The sequence below is a fragment of the Coffea arabica genome, chromosome 6e, assembly GCF_036785885.1.
Source record: "Coffea arabica cultivar ET-39 chromosome 6e, Coffea Arabica ET-39 HiFi, whole genome shotgun sequence".
NCBI lineage: Eukaryota > Viridiplantae > Streptophyta > Magnoliopsida > Gentianales > Rubiaceae > Coffea > Coffea arabica.
The window spans coordinates 20,399,240-20,417,240 of record NC_092321.1 but is presented as its reverse complement, the minus strand read 5'-3'; the positions used below and the strand labels follow the sequence as shown (position 1 = coordinate 20,417,240).

The 18,001-nt window shown below is 34.5% G+C and overlaps 1 protein-coding gene across 2 annotated transcripts; it reads right to left on the bottom strand.

Moving 5' to 3' along the window:
* Positions 1 to 688: 688 nt before the first annotated feature.
* LOC113740025 (DNA gyrase subunit B, chloroplastic/mitochondrial-like) lies at positions 689 to 15,683 on the bottom strand. Of its 2 annotated transcripts, XR_003460379.2 has the most exons (22): positions 15,252 to 15,683; positions 14,689 to 14,818; positions 14,229 to 14,309; positions 14,020 to 14,133; positions 13,493 to 13,549; positions 12,509 to 12,610; positions 10,358 to 10,508; positions 10,161 to 10,237; positions 8,986 to 9,096; positions 6,709 to 6,779; positions 6,404 to 6,545; positions 5,683 to 5,778; positions 5,395 to 5,523; positions 5,141 to 5,255; positions 3,813 to 3,880; positions 2,793 to 2,906; positions 2,597 to 2,713; positions 2,377 to 2,430; positions 2,190 to 2,295; positions 1,522 to 1,652; positions 979 to 1,182; positions 689 to 903 (listed from the first exon to the last, which is right to left on the bottom strand). XR_003460379.2 is itself a non-coding variant. In XM_027267513.2 (21 exons), exons 1-21 carry the CDS (start codon positions 15,431 to 15,433, stop codon positions 1,114 to 1,116), a joined length of 2,217 nt encoding a protein of 738 aa, XP_027123314.2. In that variant the 5' UTR covers positions 15,434 to 15,683; the 3' UTR covers positions 689 to 1,113. The 2 variants fall into 2 exon arrangements, 1 of the variants encoding a protein (XP_027123314.2); XM_027267513.2 differs by having other exon boundaries at positions 689 to 1,182.
* Between the last annotated feature and the right edge of the window lie 2,318 nt (positions 15,684 to 18,001).

Here is an 18,001-nt window from a genome sequence, read left to right as displayed (position 1 = left end):
ACTAAACATAAAGCTGTGTGATACACATATGTGTATCATGACCCACATCCATCGACTGATAACACATATGTGCAATTGGATCACTCAATTAGACCATATTTTCAATGGTTGCCCAAATCCATTGTAATAATTGTCAATGTTGCAAATGGATTTGACCACATTTGAAAAGTTGGATTGATTGAGTAAAGTTTTAGATAAATGATTCCTCTTTGTTTAGATTATAGTTTTCTGTACAAAAATTTTCTACATTTTTCATTAACACATTTTCTATTCACTTTTCTTTTTACCTCACATATATCAAATCATTACAGTACATTTTTCTATAAAAACTCCTAAAAATAATAAATCCAGATAGGAGCCAAATATCCATAACCTTGTAGATTCATAGAATTTGGTGTTTTATTAGTTTACATTTGGCAGCACTTATGTACCTTTCCCAAACAAGGATTTGCAATAAGCCATTATTGACATTTGACACCCATCTAAATAGGTTTAGAGCCACTCCACTTGGTGGAATTGTATTAGAAAGAAACAATGCTAAAGAACATTATTGTATCCTCAATAAACTCATTCAGGGTACCAAATTAGTTGGGCATCACATATGATAAGTTAACTTCAACATAAATTATGATCCCACAATTTTCAAATCAATAAATAAATTTCAGAGAAAAACCCTACAAAAGCCAAGGAGAAAAGCACCTATTTCTTGAATATTATCCAAAAGTCTAATGGGTAGGAAAATTAACATCATCTTTTCTAACAAATCAAGTATCAATTCTTTGGAGTAGGACATAGCTTGGTTACAGGGGGGAAAGACTAGATAAATTTCAGAGACAGAAAATAATTAGACACTAGGAAGCATTAGTGGGTGAGGAGTAGCATTCTTGATTCATCTATTTTTTCCTGCAAAAGCAGCACTTCAGCATAGACTCCTTGCTGGATCGGACAAGTAACAATTGCCAACCTAAAACAACTCACCATGCAAAACGAAAATGTCAACTGACAAGCTTTGCCGGAAGGGCCTGCGGACTTCTGCAGAAAAAGTTCTCCCAAGCTTCGCACCACACAACATATATAGAATCAGTTAAACATTTTCCAGATCTGATTCTAATATCATATGTCCAGTTGATCAAGGTTGACCATGCTCATGGAGTTCTTTATAAGCTCTTTCCTCATGTCCACCTAGAAGAGTAGGCAGAGGAATGTGTCAAGACGAAAACTAGGGAAAAAAATTAACGAAGGTCCAAACTAATTAACAATTCCAGCCCTGAAGCAAATTCAGGATTGTACAAGAAAATGTCAGCACTATAATGCAAAAGCAACTTTTTTAAGTGCCGTTAGGACTAGCCCTGCATTTTCATGTTAGATACTGAATGCAAACTAGGACAAAAATCCACGCAAAATGCAACAGTGTAGAAGATCAAATGGATATTAATTGTCTTGCCAGTAGCTTATTATTGAAACATTATCTGACATTTATTGAAACACAAAAAAAAAAATTTTTGACATTAATCTGCTTACCTGACTACCCATGAGGGACGAGAAAACTACATTTGCTTCTGCTGCATCCTCTACCTTCAACTGTTTTAGCAGCCTTGTCTCTGGATTCATAGTTGTTTCCCACAGTTGCATTGGCATCATCTCTCCCAAGCCTGCAGTTTTTCCCGGGATTATGGCAACAATAAACAGTTGGATTTGGGATACAATTACAAGAACAAAATGGTAGAATGTCTGCTCACAAAAATTATGAAACATTTGAATGTTCTTTTCATACGCAGAATCATTTTTTTTTTCGGGTGCAGCAAACAAATATCACTATCATTTTCCAGAGGACTAGACAAATGTGGAAATCAAGTGTTTTAAAAGAATTAGTGTCCTTGTTTGATCTGGCACAATGAATTACAATTATCTACTTGTTTCTTCAGCAGTTAATATCAAAGACACATGTACAACAAGTTTCAATAGGTTTGCTGAAGATGCTGCTCTTATTGCGACCTACAGTATGTTTTAGTTCGTCTATATTCTAAATCAACTAAATCTTTCCCTCTATAGTGCAACCCATTTCTTGACATTAGAGCAACAAATCTTTACACTTATCCCATTGACAGCAAAGCTATGCATTATTAAGATATTCTCATGTAATCTTCCTGGGCTCACCATACACTTCCAAAATTAGTTTCAGCTTGTACCTTTGAATCTCTGAATGTTGTATGATGCGTTGGCAGGAAATGAACTCTGAAGTTTTTTCAATTCTGAATCATCATAGCAGTAGTATATTTGCTTTCCCCTCTCAACCTGAACATTTTAAAGGAAGGTGAAAATGAAACCTCTATTTACTGAAAATAAAGCTCATCAAAAGAATCGTCAGTGAGAAACCTTGTATAGAGGAGGGACACCAACATATATGCAGCCTTCATCAAACAATGCTTTCTGCAAGCAGTCAAAGATTTATTACGATGCCCAAGAATTTGATAAAGATAAACTTTTTACCATCAAACTCAATGCTCATTGTGATGCTTGAACTTTTGAATCCACTACACCATGACAATAGCCTGGACAGTCATGATTGCAATACAGTTCATATCACCTAACCTACCTCGTATCTAAAGAAAAAAGTCAGCAATAATGTTCGAATGTGAGCACCATCGACATCAGCATCTGTTAGAATTATGATTTTATGATATCGAAGAGCCTCCTTTTTGAAATCCTCTCCCTGAAAGATAAACTGTTGATTCAGAAAACACCAAATTTAGGTGGTCATGCAGAAAAGAGATTAAATGTCATATTATTACCTTCACACCAAGTCCTAGGCCAAGAATAAGATTCTGAATTTCTTCATTTTTGTACATTGCTGCTTCATCTTTCCTTTCAATGTTCAATATTTTACCTCTCAAAGGCAGAATGGCCTGCATTTCATTACAAACTACATTTAACACCCAACATGGTCTCTATCCAACATCAAAGCTGGGTCTTTAAAATGAAACACCAGAATCAACATGAAACCAAACATAACAACTGGGAGAGAATGCTGTAATCTTTTCTACAAATCACAAAAATATGAGGGTTCCTTTTTTTCAACCAAGTTTACCATAGCACTGTAGAAATCTCTATTAGTTCTTCATAAGAATTAGATAATTACATTCATGACATTCTCCCATCCAAATATTCTTTGAGATCACAAGTCCAAATCGTCCTTATATCTGGAATTTCCTAACTTCCAACATTTTGTATTTATATTAGCAGAAAGCAAGTTTGAGCATTCATCATTGCTCCAGTGTGAAGTAAAGTAATTCAATTGTCCTCCAAATTGGGACATACAGAACAATCTAATAATCTATATCCTGGATTAGAGGTGTAATACAAGAGCTTTACTTAGTCCTCAGAAAGAGAGGTCCTGTGGGGAACCAGGTTTTGTTATAATAAGGGTGGCAAAAAGACAAAGTAGGTCAGATTCTGGGCGGAGCAAAGAACTGCAGCTATCATTACTTAATTCCACTTAATTTCATCAGTTCAAGATTAATGGCATGCCCTAGGGAATGAGAAAACGCGCAAGTTCTTTTGAGCATCTGAACATAACGCTCCTGAGCCAATCCACCGTGGCTAACGTGCTTCTTCCTCGTCAAGTTTGTGGAATATGTGCATACACTACCAAACAAACAGACGAACAAACAAACAAACAAACCAACCAACCTTAGAAATTTTATTCCTAAAAAATAGAGGAAGTTCAGCTCTAAAATGATATATTTCTTCTCTGCTCTCCATACTATTTATTCAAAAAGGCATATTCCAGATTAAAAAGCTGAAATTTTCACCTGAAACCGCCGATCACGACCTTGTTTTGCACTTCCACCGGCTGAATCTCCCTCAACAATAAAAATCTCTGAAACGAACAAGAAATGCCAATATTTTTCTCATAAAACATGCACATGTATATCAAGGTGACATCCAACTTTAATTTTTTTTTAAACCCCTAGAAATGGAATCCCGAGATATGAAAAGTACATAGAAATCAAAGATGACTTTACCCATTGCTACTTCATTATCAGAATAGGACATCAAATTTTGCTATAAGCTGTCACAGATGTTGGATATAGTGGTTAAGAAAACACTCTGCACTTGGGTGGCCTGTTAAAATGCAGGTTGTAGAAAATAAATTACTAACCCCTGAAACTAGTAGGAAGTTTTAGAGGTGGCAAATTTCCTTTTTTTTTTTCCTTTTTTTCTTCTTCATCGTCTTCCTTTTTCTTCAAGTGATCAGTATCAATATGTTTACAGTCTCAACACTCATTAATAGAATGGTTCTATAGATAGTAACACTACACATAGAACGTCAAAACATAAGCGACTGTTCTCCAGACCTAAAAACAGTAATAACGTTGTTGAAGTGCCTACATTTTCACAAGAAGAATATAAAGATGGATATAGACAAGCCAATAACCAGCCATAAAGATGGATATAAGGTATATTCAAGTGAATCCAGAATGACTACTCAGTCTATTTTCCCAGCCAAAAAGACATGCCAATAACCAGAAAACACTTTGCACTTTGGTGGCATGTTAAAATGCAGGTTGTAGAAAATAAATTACTGAACTCTGAAACAACTTCAAATTTTTAGAGGTGGCAAAATTCTTTTTTTTTTCCATGTTTCTTCTTCTTCCTCCTCCTCCTCCTTTTTTGGTCAAAAAGAGGTGGCAAGTGATTTGTATCAATATGTTTGCATGTTTGCGGTCTCAACACTCATTAACAGAATGTTTCTATGGATAGCAATACTAAATGTTAGAACGTTCCCCCCAAAAAAAAAAGGAACGTCAAATATAAGCAACTGTTCTCCAGACCTCAGAAACAGTGACAACTTTGTTGAAGTTCCTAAATTTTAATGAGGAGAATATAAAGATGGATATAGAACAACCATACAGCAGGTATATCCTAGTGAGTCCAGAATGACTACTCAGTCATTTTCCCAGCCACAAAGACATGCCAAAAACTATATCCAATATCAAAACTTGATTTTAATGACATTTCAAAGAAGTACGCATAGCATTGACCAACTGCTTCATCCACAACTTCTGATATTATAGAAGAGGGAAGTAATAAGCAACACTTCAAACTTTAGAACTAAGTCAGATGAAATTTAACATACCAGATTCTTCGGGCTCTGAGGATGAACAATCAGCAAGCTTTCCAGGTAGAGAAGATGATTTCAATACACTTTTTTGTCTCACCAATTCCCTAGCCCTCTTCGCTGCAAGTGAAGCCTATACATGTAACAAGAGACAAGACTATAGTTAGAAATGGTAATAAAACAAATTCTGAATTGGATATGAACAGGAAAGAGATTTAAGAACCTCCAGTTAGATAGCCAGCTAAACCTTCAACATGCATATTAAAGCACACCTTATAAGAATTAAGAGCCTTCAAAAGGATTGAATCAAGAACATCTGGATGCAACTCCAAGTATTCAGTAAGATACTCTTGAACAGATTGATCAACAACCCTCCGCACCTCTGGGTTTCCCAACCTTGTCTTCAAAAAAACAATGAACCGAAATTGGAAATGAAGCTCCAGTGGTTAAACTAAAATGGAGACAATTGTGTCAAGTTACATAGGAGGTGAAAAACATCTCTGGCCATTTTCTTCCCTGTTCGACAATCTGAAACCAAGAAGTTGAATAAAATAGAGTACCTTTGTTTGCCCTTCAAACTCTGGATTCGGAACTTTAACTGATATTACACAAGTTAATCCTTCCCTTACATGTTCACCACTTAAACTGATATCCTCCTGGAAAGGAGCAAATGATGCATTAGCAATAACCTTCAATTATATCCAGTGTACTAGATACTGCAGTTAGATGTATCTATGAATACACTTTCAAACGCACAAGAACTGCAGACATCAAGACTGCAAAATGTTTGACTTGTCATGATCATCTTGAATTAAGTAATGCAATAATTGTGTCCTTAATTGGTATTTGATAGACAGATTGAGCCATAGTACTAAAGAGGATATGTGCTCTTTTAACATGCTATCCGTTCATAAATGTTAAAAGGTTCCACATCCAAAAGGTACTGTTAAAGTGCTGAACAGGTCGACCATCCATATATGGGTTATGCTGGAATTCAAACTAAGTCATTAATCCAACAACTTAAAAACTCATCAAATATCATATAAACAAACATATATTTGGACAACAATGACATTGGTCAACATGCATGTGCAACCAGGTGAAAGATCCCCAGCAAAAAAATGTGCTGTCACACAATCACAGGCTAGTCCAATGTAGACAACCCCAAATAAAAATCATGAAAGAAAAAAGAGGTGATGAAAAGGAGTGAGAAGGAGAACACATGTTGCTTGAAAGTAAAAAATGGCTGATAAGAAACCTAGAATTTTTTGGCAACATCACCTTCATAATCTTCGACTTCTTTCCCATGTTGTTCAATGTCCTAGTCAGGGCAGCCTTGATGCCATCTATGTGAGTCCCACCATCATTTGTCCGGATGCTGTTGGCAAACCCATAAAGTCCTTCGTGATATCCATCTGAGCACCTGAGTAAATATTAGAGGAAATCAATTTAATAGTCCACTTCAATGGTTGGCAATTTTCTGCAACTAAGTTTAACTATAAATACATGAGATCTCTTAGGTTTTTTCAGATTCTTTAGTCCCATATACAAACAAAAAAAAAAAAAACAAAAAAAAACAATTTTACCACTGGAGAGCTGCATCAATTGTGATTCCATCTGCTTCTTTTCTGAAGCCAAATACATCATGGATAGGTTTCTGAAAAATGAATTCTTTAGTCAAACTACATCAAAACAGACATACAAGAGACAAATTAGAATTATGTTCTAAATAACTGAAACAATTAACATTGCAACCCGACCCCCAAACAAAAAAGCAAAAAGAAAAAAAAAATCCTTATTGTTGGCCAATTTGACCGAGCACATAACCTATAGGAGTGGTTTAGTGCACATATAATAGTAGCAAAAAAAAAAAAAAAAAAATCTTGTTTGTGCTGAAATAGTGCCTCCTAGGAGTAGGGCTGTCAACGGGCCGGGTCCGGGCCGGAATTCATTATTCCGGACCCGGACCCGAATTACTATGCCGGATCCGGATCCGACCCGTTTACCCGACGGGTCTTTTATCCTATGTTCCGGATCCGGATCCGGCGGGTCCGGATCCGGATCCGGGTCTACCCGAACAAATTTACCAAAATTTATAATTTCACATATAATAGTAGCCAAATTATATTGATAAATATATATTTTTTAAATTATTAAAAAAAAACAAAATCTTGTTTGTGCTGAAATAGTGCCTCCTAGGCCTACCTAACATACAGCAAGCTTGCTCTTCAGTCAATTTCTTGGGACCAAAAGTCCTCAAGACTTATTGCAATCTCATGAATGATATCATATGCAATTTGGTATTAGTCTCTGAATATTTTAGTTAAAATATTACTTCTGGACAACAGACAGGGAACCTATAGCGATGAAAACTGAGATAGGAAAACTTTGTCAGTAACTCCTATTAATTTCAAAAATAATATTTTCATTGGCCAACTTGGATATTTATTCGTGGTAGTATAATGAAAACATATATATGATAAAAATCAGATAAACAGCATCACTATGCTAGATTTAACAGCTTCTAAATGCTATTAGCTCTTAAATGGAGGCCTGGGTTTGCATTTTTATTTAAAGCAATTACCTCTAAATAATACAATAAAAATCAGATAAACATGTATATGACAGAAAATCAGATCACAAATGGCATCAATATGGTGGATTTATCAGATTGTAATAAGCTATTAGCTCTGAAATGGAGGCCTAGTTTCTCATTTCTATTTAAAGCAATTACATCATAATAATGACACATAGCAGCAACACATGATTCAAGGAAAAAAAAATCAGATCACAAATGCCCAACGGTCCAAATCTTTGATTTAACAAATTAGAAGAACATACAATTATTCTCAAATGGTCATTGCTTAGCAACAAATCACCATGCTAAATAAAACAGAAAAATGTTACAATTTTTGAATCGTCTACATTTACACTACGGTATCCCTATTGCACATTGAAACACCATTTTAAGTTTACCTTAGTGGCCATATTACATTATTCTTCGGAAGAATTTAAGTTGCATACTTTCCAAAAAAAACTCTCATTCCAAGAAATTGACTAATATATACTAATCCTGTAAAAGTATCTAGATACAGATAAGTCGGATAGAGAACTGCTTTAGGAATAAAAGATTACAAATCAAAAAAGCGATTCAGAACATGATGGAATACAGAAATAACAGAGTCATAGCATCCTCAAGATTCAAAGCCAAAAATCCACCAAGAATAAGAAGATACTTCTTTTGAAAAAATAAGAACCAAAAAAAGACAGATGGTTCTTCTTGTTATGAAGCATACAACATTTGCAGCCATGCAGCTAATATGTAACAGCTGGTGTATATATAAAAAGCCAGCTGGTGATATGTATTCAGCCTAGAGACATTCTAAACACTGCCATATGGCATGAATGAAATTCCTGCAGAACTTTCAGATGGAAAAAAAATCACCAGGATTTATTTGTTTAAAGTGGAAAAAACAATCCCTTCCATCTCTAACGCCCTCATTAGGGTTCCTATTCGATAACTGGGAAGTCAAATGCATGACTATCTTTATGGGTCACAGCCAGGTATAGGCTTCGAATATTCAGCAACAATGCAAAATTTGGATTTCTAAAACAAATATATTCAAGTAGGAAAAGGAGCTTAAAAGAATATATGTGCACATGACAAGAAGTTAAATTACTAAAATTGAGTGCAATCACCTCTTCAAAACCTAAATCACTAATTCAAAGTTAAGATGAAATGCGCATAGGGAACCTCAACAATTGTTACTCCATCTAATATTCAAACAGCAAAAAAAAAAGTCAAAAAAGTGAATTGAAAAGCATTAACAGCATAGTACCCACAAAAAATTCAGGAATCATACCTTGTCGGTATTTAACCATTTCACATACTCAGCTAGCCCACCAGCATAAAAGTATTCATTGTATTGGATCTTTTCTGGCTCTATATCCTCTTTTTTTAGCGTAATTGTAAGCTGCAGGGTTGAGATAATCTTTAATAGAAAAGCCAAATTCCATAACACAAAAAAAAAAAGTACACACAAGGTAAAGTTAATAAAACTTGACAAAAGTATATTAGAGAAAGTAGAGTGAAATTAGTCCTATAGAGGAATAACTGAAAAGGATTTAAAAAATAAAAAAAAATAAAAAAAAGAAAAACCCTGTATCCCATATTTCCGTACAAGCATATATTTCAACCAAATTAGGCATACTGCAGCAAATCCCACCATATTAGGAAGAGGACACACTAAAAAAGGGGAAGCTTAAAACTGGGTTAATCTGACATATTAGGGATAACCCTCAACAGTAAATGTGCATGATGCACAAGGAAAGAATTACCGACAAAAACGAAAAACTAAAGTTGGTTAAGCCCACAAACTATTAAGAGGAAGCCATCGCGTACCAAGTTCAAAGGGAAATGCTTTCATTTACCTGTTGTGTCCAGGTACTTTTGAACAAGAATGGGATCCATGATCTCTCTCTCTCTCTCTCTCTCTCTCTCTCTCTCTCTCTCTCTCTCTCTCTGTTTTCTCTACCTCTCTCTACTAAAGTTGGTTGATACCACATTCTTTTGGGAGGAGGAGAGGGCAAAGGACCAAAAACTTTGATTTATCAGTTATGTCCAGGTAATTTTGAACAAAAGAGAGATCAGAGAGTCACGATGAGAGCTAAAACCCAAAAAAATCTCATTTAGCCGTTATGTGTCCAATGCTTTTGAACGAAAGAGAGATCAGAGAGATCCATCCTCTCCCTCTCTCTATCCCCGTGCTGTTAAGTGTCAGCATCAGTGTTCATGTGTCTCCTTGTGGAGTATAGGTATGAATTCACATCAATTGTTTTTGGCATCACTGCATAAGACTATTTTTCTATTGCCAAAATAGCAACTAGAAAATGCATCCAACAACTAAAATAGCAAAATTCCTACTCCAGAGACTACAAAATGCAAAATGTTCTCATGGGTTTATATTTCTAATTAGAAATGTCTACAACTTCCAAAGTTGGGGAAAGAATAATCAAAAGCTACAAATTATAGTTATACCTCAGGATTTAGAAAAGCAAGCTCCCTCAATCGTGCAGCAATAGTCTTATAATCAAATTGTATCTCAGATGTGAATACTGCAAAAATGTTTAAGAATCAACAATAAACCAAGAATTTTAAGGCCCAGTACAGGAGATAGATATTATCCTGAACAGATAGTAGCCACAAGTCAGAAAATTCTTGCACAAAATTCTAACCTTCCTGATCTGGCCAAAACTGAATCCGAGTCCCTCTATGATCTCTTGGTTCCGTGGGAAGCTCATGATAAATTAACGGTGTCACAGGCTTCCCACGTGAATATTTCTGACTGAATTCTTTCCCGTCACGCCAAACAGTCACTTCTAGAGCCTGTCAATAGATAATAATGGTAAAAGGAAATCAGGTCAGTTTCTTCAATTGAAACTGGTGAGCAACTATCCATACTCAATACAAAGCTGTTTCTGTATGTCCATCTATGTTTCAAAAGGAGAAAAAGCAAGCGTTTACAAAGTATAATTATCCTAATTAGGAGTCAGATTCCTTTCTCCCACAACCTCCCTACCCCATCCAGTGGCATCTTTCTCTCTAGGAAAAGAAAACCCAGGTTTGCTTGCATGGCTATCCCTAGGCCTGCCACAAACTAGGAGGGATATTGTCAACTTTGAATTTTTCAAATAACCTTAAAAATCAAAAAGGTTAATATGTTTCCAGATAGTTATGAGATACTAATTGTAGGCAAAAGAAAAAGAAAAAAAAGGAAGAAGAACGCATCCACAAAATAAGGGTTGTGCAATCATCAACACAAAAACGTAAGATAACCGTAACACCATCCAACTGCATGATACATAGTGCAATCTTCCAGTAAAATACAAAAGGTAGGAGAATTGTAAATTCGTCGAATTTCATGATTTACATAGCTAGTTAAGATTGCTTAAAAAACCTCAACAGAAGAAGAAGATAAAAGCACTATACAACTTTGTTCTTTGCTTTAAAGCACAGTCAAAAACAATTATCCAAGCAATAAACTGCAACTTTGACTTGCAATTCAGTATCTCAGTTAAATAAAGGAGATAATATTAGAAACCTCCCCTGAGGTTTATCTTGGTATCACTTGGCACCCCTAAGGTTTTAAAAATTCACTTACCTCCCTTCCTTTTGTTATTTGTATAACAAAATTTTTAAAAGCCCTAAACTACCCCTTCACTTGCTAAATAATAATATTCCTAAACCAATTTGTTCACTTCAAGAAAACCATCACCTAAAAAACAATCTCTTATAGTACTACCACATCATAATGCTATACCCCATAAAAAATAAGTTTTAAAAATAAAAAAGATATTTGAAAAGAAATACACTTGCCCCAATTTAACTCTATATGCTTAAAACCGATTTCCTATAAAATCCAACATTCTTTTTCAACTTCTTCTCAACCCTTGCCCAAACTATTAAATTATACCAATCATTATAAAAATTAACTCAAAATAAGCAAATAAATCATACCCCACTTTATCACAATCACAAAAAATAAAAGATAAACAAAATTTAATTTATTATAATTTACAAATAAAATATTGCATAGTCATCCAAAAAATGAGTAATAGAGAATGATGGCGAAAAAGGAAAAAGAAGTGACTTTCATTTCTTTTTTTTTTTAATTTTTGAGCTCCATTTATTTGATATGTGAATTATGTGTCAAGTGAGAGTTAATATAGTCTTTTTACAATTACTAGGAGAGGTAAGTGATATTTCAAAAACCTCAAGGGTGCCAAGTGATATTAAGAGAAACCTCAAGGGAGGTTTCTCATATTATCCCTAAATAAAGTCATTCTCTCTATTAGCTTTCACAAATACCATACCAAATCCCAAACAATCTACAGTCATAGTCTACGTGAGAAATAAGAAAAACACTAGAAAGTTGACTCTGCAGAACACAAAACTTCTCGGCAACAGCAAGAAAGAAGCATGGCAAAACCTAGACAGAAAGTACATTCTTCCTGATAAGTATACAGCATTTTACAATCGAGGAATCAAAAGGAATATATATTGAATTATATTGAATTAAAAAGCATTCTCTCTTAGAAATATATTGAATTAAAAGCAATCAATCAGTCCAGCTGGAGCCCACTAATTGCTTTCGAAGATTCGCACTAATATACTGCATAATTACAAGCTTCAAGCTCGTGATTGCTAAACAATGATAATATATCAGTGAAAGTGGAAGCAAACAAATGCAAATTACAACTTTAACATATGCCACTAGAAACTAAAGGCCCCCAAAACAATGAGTACAATACACACAACAAAAGATATATATGTCAATTACATGAAGGACCAGGACTAGAATGAAGCATAGTATCAGAGATGAATACCTCAGACAAAGCATTAACTACAGACAAGCCCACACCATGTAATCCTCCTGAGACACTATATCCACTATTGGAACCACCAAACTTGCCACCTGCATGCAGAACCTGCACCATGTAATGATTTTAAAAGCTATCCAGCAAATTCTGCAAAAATAGTTCTTCCACTCAGATCAAGATGCATTAGTTAAATGCAATATTAGAAAGAAGTCTACACAGGAATGCTTGTACATGGACATAGATAAGAATATGCAGCATTTACAAACATCATGCAGCAGATGACGTGATTAAAATCCATGTCTAATGTAGAAAATATTGAGTTCTATAATGCTTCATTTGTTTAACAGGAGAAGAAGAGAAAAGAAATGTTCTGGAGGTGAAATGGCCAGTTTCTTTCATTTGAGAGTTCCTTTCCATAAAATGGGAGGGATGACAAACTCCTTCCAATGCCTAAAAACTTGCTGCCCAAAACTGGGAAGAAAAGCACAGGAAAGAGGAGGGTACAAAATTTAAGTTTCCAATATGACTGCTTTACCCTTGAAAAAGTTGATACAGAATTCGTCAATGAGAGATGCCTCTCCAAAGTCTAAAAAAAGTTTCTCTTCTTTCTCAGTCCAAAAGACCCACCATTGTCCTTTCTTGTTATTCATCAGTAGTTTATCAACATCACACATATTACTCTATCATCAATTCCTTATGGCATTCTTTTCGAAAGATCATAGATGTGTTCTTTTAATTGTTGATAAATTGGGTTTCAAAAGAATAGACAACTAGCCATTTTCGTTTTCCCAAAAAACCACATTCGCTAATCAAATCTTGAGTCTGTATGACATGTTTGGTGTCTGCTGTTCAGCTAAAACAAAATATGATTAAAATTCTTCAAAGGGCTACATTCCAAGATCACAAAACCTAGAACTTCCACTATGTTCAACCAACTCTATCACTGAAATAACTTGGATACAAACACCAACAAAATTCTAGCAAAATTACCGTCAACACAGTTTCCAGGGAAGATTTTTTCGTCATCGGATGCAAGTCAGTTGGGATCTGCAGTGCAAAAGATATGTTAGAGCAAAAAAAAGTGTTCTACTAACTAAAAGAAAAAGCCACTTTTAATCAAGAGATACATTCTAAATCACAACCAAATTTAATCATATAGTAATGGTCCTCAAAGCCTATAAAAGAAAGGAATGTGGAAAGTGTTTCCATAAGTAGCATCAATTTCTTGGAAATGCGCATCAAAATTGAATCATAGAAGCCATTAAACAAATGCAGAGTTTATGAATAGATACAAATCGCTTATGTGTAGTGTGACATGCAACCAAAGTACGAGCATGTCTGGCATAATTGAACAGTAGCAAATTGCTTAAATTCCATGGGCTAAATGCTTCAGAATGGAAGCGATTATAAATCTCTACACCACAAATAACAAGGTTCTAGTGAATGATCATAACAACTAAACATAAACATAGCCTAAATCACATTTTTGCGAAAAAGGTACTATCAACATTTCTTACCCCACGCCCATTATCTGTGATGCTCACTGAATTGTCAGAAAGCAGGACGACATCCACTTTTGAAGCAAAACCTGCCTGTGCCTCATCAATGGCATTATCTAAGATCTCATAAACCTAGACAGGAACACATGGACAGCAATCATTTCAAGTTAGCATGTACCTAAAGCAACAAATTTACGCGTCACAAACAAATGAGGAAAAGAAGGTACCAATTGGTGAAGCCCACGAAAGCCAGTGCTCCCAATATACATTCCTGGTCTTTTCCTCACAGGATCCAAACCCTCCAAAACCTGAAAACCCATTGCACTCAGTAATTGCTTAACGGAATTAATTTTGATGAAATCATATATGTCTCATTTAAGGTCCTATTGAAGCTCAACGATCAAAAACAAAATATTCACAACTGCATTGCACAGTTTCTTCCCCATATAAATTTCCACCAAAGTATATTCAAAATAGAACCAAAACTTTTCCCCCAAATGAATATAACAGGGTCCTAATCATTTCATTCAGTATCCAACTACTAAAACGGCTTCTATATATTTAAAATCAAAAGCTCTCCACTGTTATATAACAATGCAGTGGGCAACACTCAAAAGTGAAAGGAGAAGACAGGAGTAAGCACGCAAAAGAAAATAAATAAATAAATAAGGGATTAGTTTAATTGACCTGAATTTGTTCAGAACCATAAGCACTGGAACTTTTAGTCCCTTGAAATGCTTCGGTGGACATAAATGCTCTCGGGCACGCAACATTTTGCGCCAAATTCTGGTTTGAAAGACTAAATCTAATTCTCCGCCTAAACAACACGGAACAGTTTCAAGTTATAACAACAACAAACAGCTAAAACTAATTAAATCAGATTAAACACAAGTGCAAAAACCCTCTAGGAACTTCCATATAAACTTTAGCAACCCAACAGAACACTGTCTCTAAACTATCAAAGTAAGCCCTTTACATATTTCAACTCCAATGAAAAAAATTAACTGAAAAAACAACCAAGAATAGAATTTTTTAGGAAAAAAAAAGAAGATTAAACATATTCTTTTGCCATTTAAGTTCTTAAAAAAAACTTCTGTATTCCAGGCAACCCTCATTGAACTACTTGAGTCGATATAATAGAAAAGGGAAAAGGAAAACAGAACTGAACAAATAGGAAAGGGAAAAGGAAAACAGAACTGAACAAATAGGAAAGGGAAAAGGAAAACAGAACTGAACAGAAAAATCAGTACCTGAGGTAAAGTGGGAAGGAGAGGTGGGGATAGGAGTGGGGAGAAAGAGGGAAGAAGGTAGTAGTATTGGAGGTGCTTTGGGAGTGAAAACCAGAGGAAAAAGCGGAAGATAAGAAGGCGGAAGCAGAGGCCATTCTCCTAGTATAGTAGTACAAAAAAGCTGGCTTCACAAGAAGACCCATTTCACATTACGAACTTCCTCGGCGCTTCACCAACTTTTCTGTTCACGCTTTCCGAAGACCCACTGCCCTGTGCAAAAGGAGGAGGAGGAGGAGGCTTGGAAACTGAGGGGAAGGGAAAAGGGGAAGTTTCGACTTTCGATGGCTTTCTGAAAAAGAAAACAGGAGATAAAATAGAAGCAGAGAAGAGATGGCGCCTTTGGGTTTTGGGAGTGACTTCGGACTTTGGGGCTGAGTTTTTTGGGTTTTTCGGTTCAATTAAAAGGCTCGCAGCTCGCATGGATTACTTGTTTTTTTGACTCCATATGCATTAGGATTAAGTACCAGTGTTTTTTAAAAATTTTATTGTAACTATTTATATAAAACAAATTTGAAAATCTTACTATGACATTGTATATGAAAATTTTTTAGAATGTACTTTGAAGGCTTTTGAAAATATTTTTTAGAATGTATTTTGAAATATTTTTAAAATTTAAAATTTTTTAAAGTCTTTTTTAAAAATTAAACATCACCCTCAAGCATTAACTACTACCGCAGTACCGCCAACACCTCCAACCCCTCCTTCCTCCTTCCTCCTTCCTCCTTCCCATCCTCTCCCTCTCCCCTTCCTTCCTTCCCCTCCCCTATTTCCTTCTCCTCTCCTGTCATTCCTTTCCCCGTTCCCTCTCCCCTTCCCCCTTCTGGTCACAGTCAAACCAGAGGAGGAAAGGGTTCAAAGATTATTAAAATTATCATAGTTGAAGGGAGTATTTATTTATATTAATTTTAGAAGATTAATCATCACCATGACACTTTTACGGTCATATAGTTTTTATCTTAGTTAAAATATTTATTGAATTATTATAATTGGTACACTGACGTGGCCATAATCATAATTCTTAAATTTATTTAATAAGAATCTTAAAATTTTGTCTTTTATAATTGTATTGTACAGTCACCTGTCCAAAGGTGATAATTATGTATATCAATTCTAGAAGGGTTGAGTGTATAGTGAGGGAAAAATATGACTTCCAAATGGTCTGTCTGTTTGAAGTATATCAATTCTTCTTAAATTATCTCATGGTTTCATTTGAATGGAAGGTTTATACTATCCAAAGGGTACTTTTCAGAATTATATTTTAACTCCCACATGATATTGCCATTAGTTGTTCACATGCCACTATTGCAAAAGCTGTGTGATAGTCTTCATAAATAATTATTTTAAAGTTTGTAATATTTGTGTGAATAATTATTATTTTCTTGATGATTTGTATGGCAATATTATTTTGAGATGAAAAAGTAAACTTGAGTTTAACACTTGGCTTGGTTGATCTTGTTTTCAATATTACACTTTAATATTAAAAGGTCCTGTTTTCAAGAATAAATTAAAATATTAAGATTATGTAGAAATTTATCCTTTGGCCTTTTGTCAAAGTACCATGGTAATTCAAACTTTTGATTAAAATTTTGTTTGAACCCATTGATCAACAATTTTAAGAGCATCGAAAATCTAAAACTAGATCATTTGGGAAGAACTTTTCTTATGAATATTATACAGTGCACATTGTTGTTAGTTTTTCTGTTTACAAAATTTAAAAGGTCTACTTTCTTATAGTACTCTTAAGTTTAATTTCACGTCCAAACAACTAATTAAAGCGTTAATAAGCAGTTGACATATATCTTTCAATACAAATAAATATTAAATGAGAAAAGTTTTACTAAATATCAATTTTACAGTGATCCAAGGTTTATGAGTTCAAGTTGTATGGAAAATTAACATAAATACTTTATTTTTCTTTTGTTTATTTTGAATCCTTAATTTGTTAGTTGATATTTCACCTAACTTTTAGGATTTGATGGTAGAATTTTGTCCTTGGTTATTTCCATCAAGAGTGTATAAGCAAGCAAAAGTCAAATAAAGAGGAAGTAATGTTAATTATGTTAATTTTTAAAGGCATGGATTTTCAATCAATAAAGATTATCTAATTAATGCCTACTTGTTTTGGACCCCCTATTACTTACCTTATACGGTGAAAACGTTGTCACCTCTGTAATAATTTTAGGGTCAACTAGAATTTAAATAGTGGAAGACAATTGGACAAGTTTTAAGTTGTTGGTTATAGTGATAATTTGAGCATTTACCAATATTGCTACAGGGAACGTTTTGATTGATATTCAATTTACTAGTTTGAGTCTAATTGCTCAATGAAAATTCTTGACATTCTAAATGAGTAGTGTGGTCAAGTGATCTAAAGAATACACATAAATAGATGGTCAAGTGCATGGTGAATAGTATTTTGTCTAAATCTTTTTAAAATAGAACATGATATATATGTATAGTCACATCTATCTTAAGAATGTCTTTGATTTCAAAATTTCCTGATGAGATTTAGATTTGGGAAAGAATCATATTCAAACTTGTTATGTTTAGAATTTTTCAGTTCAGAAAGATCATATTTTCAAGAGAAAAATAGACCTTGTGTTGTATTTGTTGTGTTTTTGTAATTAAGCTTTTGAAGGGCGATTACGGTGTAACAGTATTATTTTCAATATAGCATTTGAGATCATTCTCATGGTTTGTGGGAGCAATTT